The 8,133-nt window shown below is 36.4% G+C and overlaps 1 protein-coding gene across 4 annotated transcripts in view; it reads left to right on the top strand.

Moving 5' to 3' along the window:
• GABRG2 (gamma-aminobutyric acid type A receptor subunit gamma2) overlaps nucleotides 1-6,547 on the top strand; it is a 59,158-nt gene extending 52,611 nt beyond the window's left edge. For 3 of the 4 annotated variants that reach the window (XM_072935394.1, XM_072935395.1, XM_072935393.1), the window contains exons 8-11: nucleotides 379-531; nucleotides 2,073-2,278; nucleotides 3,096-3,119; nucleotides 4,551-6,547. In XM_072935394.1, coding sequence (XP_072791495.1) covers nucleotides 379-531; nucleotides 2,073-2,278; nucleotides 3,096-3,119; nucleotides 4,551-4,826 — 659 coding nt within the window. In that variant the 3' untranslated portion in view covers nucleotides 4,827-6,547. The remainder of the gene's footprint in view (nucleotides 1-378; nucleotides 532-2,072; nucleotides 2,279-3,095; nucleotides 3,120-4,550) is intronic. The other variant, XM_030284102.4, reaches the window with a different exon arrangement.
• The last annotated feature ends 1,586 nt before the right edge of the window (nucleotides 6,548-8,133 follow it).

An 8,133-nucleotide genomic window follows, 5' to 3' on the forward strand; every position in this document is an offset into this window, starting at 1 on the left:
GGGACACAGACACTGGAGGAAGGTTGGACCCCCACCACACCCTGGGCTGCTGCAAGTGAATCTCAGCAGGCAGGTGTGGTTATGAGGAATTGCTTGGGTACAAGTCCCGTTCTGCAAGGCAGGCTACCCTTGAAATCATACAGCAAAGTTCCCTGAGTGAATCTGCATGACTGCTAATTCTCCTAGTGGGGAAAAATCCACTGGTTCTTGAGCTAGAGCTGTGTTGACATTATATATGTATATTTGCCATCTGGTGAATCACTTTAACATTTATGCTCATGCAGCCCAGATGTGGAATAGGAAGCCCCTAGTTCTTATGTACAAATTTTATGTTGGTTTTCTAACATATTATTCTATTTGTTCTGCTTTTAATTACAGGAGACTATGTAGTCATGTCTGTCTTCTTTAACCTGAGCAGGAGAATGGGTTATTTCACTATTCAGACCTACATTCCCTGCACACTTATTGTTGTCTTGTCCTGGGTCTCTTTCTGGATTAATAAGGATGCAGTTCCAGCCAGAACATCACTGGGTGAGTTTGTCTTTTCTGTTTTCTTCAAGCATTTTGATGTTTAATTAAAACCACTGCAGATCATCAGTTTGTAAATATGAGAACAAGACAACTTCACATGAACTCTCCTCATTTAGAGGAATGCAGTAATTTCCAAGGAATAACACAGACTGAGCTATATTTGCATTACTTCCTTTTCACCATGCAGATTCTGACTATTGCAGATTGTCAACAATAAAAGCTTTCATATTTTTTCTGATTACAGCAGATTTTTTACAAACATCAAGAGGATGGGGACACACAGCTGGATTAGGGGCAGGATGCATTAGTTTCACTTGTTCTACTTCCATATCACCATGACTGGCAACACAAATTAAATAATTACCTAGAAGGAATCGACCTTTCTTGCTGTGTGTCCAAGTGGTAATAAGGGGAGAATGTACCACCATGACCACTTTAGAAACCAACAATCAAGTATAGACTGCAGGCAAAAAAATCAACTGAATTTGGTGGTATCCAAAACCTTATACATGAACATGTAACATGCAATTAATCAGAATTAGAAATTTCTACACATTTAGCAACTGCTCCACAAATAAACTAAGAAACCAAATTAATCTTGCTTGTGCAAAGTAGCTGTAACAGTAAGAAATAACAAAGTAGAAACATTCAGCTAGAGAACCTTTAACACATTTTCTACTTCTACATTAAATCCACACAAGTGAGAATTATTTCAGTTTTTCCTTTGCATTTTCATTTCTTCAGAGAACCACAGCACTGAGCACACACTGGAGTGTAAAATAGGGTACACAATTTTCATTCCAGACTCCCTAGAAAGAACAAAACAGAGGACCAGTGGCTTCCATAAAAGAAAGCTTTAAACATTTTGTTTTTTCTCACATCCTCTTTAAAAAGAGATTATAAAATCTGCTTTGAAGAAGTACAAAATTAATAAAGGCATTCATCCATTTTTTCAAATTTTACCTAGATACACAAAACAGACTTGTCCCTCTATTGAGAATTAGTCAATTTGCACCAGTAAGGTAAAACCAACAATATGAAATTTGCCATAAAACATGTGGGAGATTTTTAACTGTTCTGATGCATTTTTTTAATATTTTTCACATCACAGTACATGCAATAATGTTCTGAAAGGGAAGGGATGGTGAGGCACGTCACAGTACTTCTCTTTTGTGGATCTTTCTCTTGCTCTCTTTAATCACTTGAGCATACAAACTCTAAACTTCAATTTTCAATAAAAATAAAAACTCCCCAGAAGTAAACTACAAAACCAAAACCTTAAATTAAATTTAGAATTAATCTACCCAAAGTACTCTACAGAACAACACTGGCAGTGACCATGCAAAAATGTTGCATTACCCCTCTTAATCCTCTAAGCTCCCATTGAACTGACCTTTTACTGCTGGAATGTGCTACTGAATAGCTCTGCCGTGTGTCTGAACTCAACTCCAGGCACACTTCAAAACCAATCACAGAGAGATAACTGGCAAAATCAGTTTGCTACCTGAAGTAATGTATTTCTGTTTTCTTCTATCTGCTAGGAATTACAACGGTCCTGACAATGACAACCCTAAGTACAATTGCTCGTAAATCTCTTCCCAAGGTCTCCTATGTGACAGCCATGGATCTTTTTGTGTCAGTCTGCTTTATTTTTGTGTTCTCTGCACTGGTGGAATATGGAACTCTGCATTACTTTGTCAGCAACAGAAAGCCAAGCAAGGATAAAGACAAAAAGAAGAAAAACCCAGTATGTATCTTTTTACCAGCAAGGCCTAAAATTTAATTAGTTTTTATGAGTGAGTATTTAAATCCCTCTTTATAACTGCCCCTTTTTTTTCATATTTCTCTATTACCTATATACCCACCCTTCGTAACAACAGGAATGCAAAAATTCACTTTGAGAAGCAAAAGTTCATATATTATACCTTTCTGGATGCCAGAACTAATTTCTTAAGATAAAGATCCTTTTAACCAAAGTGTTCTGCAAACCACAACTACCAAAGCCATTATTTATGCTATAAATAGATCTCTTTATAGAAAATATCTTGGTTTCTCTGTATTAGTATTAGTAATGTTCTATGCCATTAGCTTATGTCCATATTATTGACATGACTACCTTGCCTAAACTTCTATATTCAAGCTTGCCAGAATCCCAACCACAAAGTCTAAAAACCTTAAAAGTAGAATATTCAGGGCACAGTCTGCAGGTAAAAAGCCTTCTTTCTAAAAGGTGCTTCTATAAACTGTGGAATGGTCTCTTTGAAAACAGCTCAGCATAAAAGACTAGCATTCCCTCAGGATATGAAAATCTAACAGGACTTTGATATCTTATGTATTTGGTCCAGATGTAAACAAGACAGTGACAAGTTGAAAATGTGGGGGATTTTATGTTACAGATACTTGTTTCAATTGCTGTAATCCCAATCTCTCTATAAATTTAGTTATTTTTGACTTACCGTGTTTTAGAAACATATTTTTAATTTACATTATTTTTGTCTCTTTCTTTCCTTTCTTTAATTTAAAACAAAACCCTCTGATTCTCTTTTCTGTCTACAAAATGAAAGCTTCTTCGGATGTTTTCCTTCAAGGTATAATGTTTTTTGGAATAGAAATTCACTGCATGCGACTGCTGAATTTAACTATTAGAGCTTAGATGAGAGTGGTGTTTTGTTTGGTCTTTTAATTAATGACAAAACTACTCAAGCTACTTCCTAATTAAGTAGAATGGTTACAAATTTCTAAACAATTTGTAGAGTTGATTCAGCAGCCCAAATACCACTATGGTTCTGAACTTACCTAAGTTCAGGAGTGACCAACCATTACTGGATCGCATGAATTGAGAGTTTAACATTTAAACATTTCTGCTTCTCTCTCTCAATTTACCATGGGATCCAATAGCACCAGCTAGCCTAAAACCTACAATGCACCCTTTTAGAACTCAGCTCTGACCCTGGATTTTTAACCTTTGTGATTTCACTCCTAATGTTAAAGCCAAATCTGTTCTGATATTGACCTGAAAAAAACCTCAATGTCACCATCAATTCCTCAAATGCTGTGCATCATACGAAAAAAAAAATATAGTCAGAGTTTTGAAAGGGTTTAAGATACATATAGATTTTTAATGTTGTCACTGGGTCAACACACTTAGAAAATTAGCTAATATATCTAGTTGTGTTCCACATCGAAACCTTATCTCTATTCAGAAATGCACAGATTTTATTAAAAAAAATTTTTAAAGGGTGGGGGGTTGGGGGGGGAAGAAGCAACATAAAATGATATCGAATTTACATACTTATGGAATGAAGTTATGCTTCCCTAATAACTATCAGCATGAAATTTCAATGCCTATCATCCCAGCATTCACCCAGTGAATGTGTTCTAAAATTTTAACTTTCTCAATTCATTCTAATTATATGTATGTATATATACATGTACAGCTACTATATAAAATCCAGAACATGTTGAACCTTCTAGTTAGTGAACATTAGTAGGTGGTAAGCTGCAAATATTCAAATAACTGGAGAGTCTTATAGAGATTTTCTTAATCTCATTCAAAAAACCTAGGTTTTGCCTTTTTCCTGTGTATACATTTTTTCTCAACATGAACCACCCCTTTTAAAATCCTGCATTTCCAATTGATTTGGTTCCTTTCATGTGCAATACACAAATTGCCTTCAGATACCAAGCAGCTACATAAATTATAAAACAAAAACTTAAAATACCATCTATTACATTCCTGGATGTTCCATTTAACTCTCATGTTTACTCAGTTTAGCTTTGAAGCTAATTTCCCATAGCTGTTAATTTTAGATTGGGTTGTGCTGCCTTCCTCTAAAGGGTATGATGCAACTGCTTTTAGTAAGTTCAAGATAATATCACCACTAGAACACCTCAGCAGCTTCCCACGTACCCCCACAGAACCATCATGCACGTGTTGACCATCATCCCCAAATGATCTGGTGATAATAACAAAGTTTCTCTCCCTACTGTCTTTTTCTTCTTTTGCTACTCCACCTTAGGCACCCACTATTGACATCCGCCCCCGATCAGCTACCATTCAAATGAACAATGCCACACACCTCCAAGAAAGGGATGAGGAGTATGGGTATGAGTGTCTCGATGGCAAGGACTGTGCCAGTTTTTTTTGCTGCTTTGAGGATTGTCGGACGGGGGCGTGGCGGCACGGCAGAATACACATCCGCATTGCCAAAATGGACTCCTATGCCCGCATCTTCTTCCCAACTGCCTTCTGCTTGTTCAACCTGGTCTACTGGGTATCATATCTGTACCTTTAAAAGCAGTAGGAAATCAGTGATACGAGCCTTACTCACTGAATTTCTTAGAGAGATGGTTTCCTAAATCCACTTGAAGTATTTATGATGCGCTTTATAGTGATCTGAATTCTTTAGTGCCATAATCCCGTAAATATCAGTCATATCATTCGTCCAAAAATTGCCATCAGGTTATTGTGAATTACACGTCCATTCCACATGCCAAAACAATTTAAAAATAAAATCATGTCAATAGGTAATATACACCTATGCCTGCTGGAATAGAGAGAAACAGGGCAGACAGGACAAGGGGAGCATAGCAACATCACTTAATAGTTGATACTGTGATTGCAAGCAGGACCGAGAGAGAGGAGAATTCCCAGGTAAAGTGCTGTACAGTTTGTTAACACTGGCTATAATTATGCTATAGCTTTCTTCTCTGTGGGCTTTTCTTTTTGGAAGAGTCATCTCTCACTTTGAGTAGGTATTATTAAGCTAGGAAAATTAACTTCTACTCCCACCAGAATGAAAACAGACCTTTCCCTTTGCCATCCCTTTAAGAGCACATGTACAATGCTGTAAATATTTCAATACCTTATAGTACATAAAGCCTAGTGCATGCATCTTTTGGGGGCCAAAATAAATGAAAAAAGGTACTATAAAGTTTTGTCTTTTATTTTGTGTCTCTGGATGTGCTATTGTAATTGAAATGTGGACAGACCTAATTTTCTTTTTTCTTGAAAAATTGCCCCTCTCCCTCATGCATGGAAGATCCAAGCAGACAGCACTGTCATGCAAGATATTAGAGAAGCCTTAAGGATTCAACTAAATAATATAGACAAATCTGTTTGGCCAATATAATAGCTCATAAAGTGTAATGTATGTGTCCTCTGCAGTTGTAGCCTTCATTTTCCATTGATAATGTTGCTATATTTCAACTGAATCTCCAGTAATTATACACTGCAAGATCAGCTTCTGAATTCAATCCATGTGCTTCTATTGTTCTTTTCCCACGTTAAGCTCCACTTTTTTTTCCTTACACCAGTGTTTGTGGGGGTCTTTTTTTCTTTAATCCAGTACAGTAAATAGCTTTTATTCTAGATGTTATTTCTACATAAGAGCTTCAAGTTAATTTTGAAACATTAGTCCTTCTATTGTATATACACATACAGTTCTCTACCCATTCATGTCCTTGATCAGCTGTAGTTGTTGTCAGAGCTGCTTTCTCTCAGTGAGTACCTTTATTAAAACAAACCCTTACCATGGCTAGCACAGAGTTTATAGATAGCCTCGAAAACAAAAGGGAACAGAGGGTGTCTTGGCTACTAAATCACATGTATGCAGTTATGTATGTATTTAGAACCTTCAACCCACCTGGGTGAATTTTGAAAACCATTGGTTTTCAGAATCTGTATGATGCTCAATTATGCAATCTTAAGCACATGTAAATATGACTGACTGGTTTTTTTTTTTTTTAATTGTCAAAGATGCAAAATGCCACCTCCAGAAAAGTGGGCTTGCAGCTTGAAAAGGGAGACCTATAGCTTATCACTACAGAATTACTATTAATTGAAATAGAGGAAAAAGAAAGTTTTCCAATGTCTGTATAGTTTTGGAAATAAAAATGTATAAAAAAAGGAATATCACTTGGTCATCAATTGCACCTAGTCCAATGTATTTGAAAACATTTTAATAAAGGAATTGCACACACCTGTGGAATTTTTCAATAAAACTACTGCACTCAACTCCAGTTTTTTGGTGATGAGTTTGTTAAAAGCATGCTTTGAGAACTAGACTACTTGACCAGTTGGATTCATCAGCTGCCTAAATATAAGTGATTATAATCCTTATAACCCTCTGCATTGTCTCATTTTATAGTCAAATGGCTCATACATAACTTTAAAAAATGGAGACTAACTCTTTTGAAGGTTATCTTACCCTAACAAAAAAAATTAAAAATCACTGGATTGGAAGTACTCCAAAGAGAAATAACTTCCCTTTATCTACTTAGAGAGTCTCCACTATCTGAATGAGTGTCAATCACCTTTCACATGGGTACTAGACTGATCTTTAAATTTTTTTTCCCCAATAGTCAGTGGTTTAAGAACTTTTATTTTCTTAAAATTAATAAGTGTGACTAATGCTATATATTTAAAATGTCAATCTTTCCCTGCTCCCATTCAGGTTTTATACATAACCACTATGAAACTCAGCCCAAACCAGCCTTTTAATGCCCTCAGTCCAAGTGCATTCTGGTTAACATACATAGAATTATTTTTTGTCATGATCTGTGGAATTAATGTGACACAAAGCACTTTACCCTACTTCAGCCATCAACTTACCTGTGCCTAAGAAACCCTGCAGTACTGATGAATCAGATGCAATAATGAGGAACAAATGATCTGATCCCTCACTTGTGCCAGTTTGGCCCAGCAAAGGAGGGGTCTAGAATTGATATATCCCCACCTCAATAATGAAAACCACACAAACTGGAAAAGTGTGCCACATCTGCCCTAAGGAGGTGAATGAACTTTTCTCACCATATATCACAACACAAAGTAAAGGAAATGAGACCCTAATCAGTCATTACCCAAAACCTCCCTCCTGCCACGCTGACTGAAGGGATTTTTCATTTCCTTCTGGGGAAAATAGAAGAAATTCAAAAGGTTTGTTCATGAAGAAATACATAATTCCCAGCAAGAAATTGACAACTAAGTGCAATCTAAGTGTTCCTCTAATAGGGATTATTTTAGCTGTTCAGTACAGAAATAAACCTTTGTGTTGTAAAGCCAGATTGCCACAAAACATTGGGTGTGATAAGTGCTATTATTCAGAAGAAAACTGCCCAGAAACCTATCTACATAACCATGTTCATGTATACATGCCATAGAAAATATTATGCTGATGCTTATACATACACATTATACATTTTAACTGTCCCAGTTGTATTCCAGGGAAAAAACTCCCTCCTGGTGCACCAGGCTTGCTGAAATGTTTTCAAGCTCAGCACACTGCAAATAAATATTACTGCTCTGAGACATGTCTGAGGACGTTCAGACTGGCATTGGAAGTTTTATCAAGAATACTCTCGTGGCACAATTATTTACTTGCTATTTACATTCCAAGAGTATATAACATCCTGACTGAGACTGCTGTTCCAGGGATTATACCAAAACAGGACACATTTGAAGATTTATAAATCTTTATGCATTTATAATATTTACAAACCCAGACTGTAAGAGCTGGCATTTAGGAAGATCACATGGCTCAACAATAGTTCTCTGATTTTTCATGTCAGCCAGCCCCAAAAATACCCGTATTTTGTCAAGCA

This window comes from Taeniopygia guttata, chromosome 13, assembly GCF_048771995.1.
Source record: "Taeniopygia guttata chromosome 13, bTaeGut7.mat, whole genome shotgun sequence".
NCBI classification, from domain to species: domain Eukaryota; kingdom Metazoa; phylum Chordata; class Aves; order Passeriformes; family Estrildidae; genus Taeniopygia; species Taeniopygia guttata.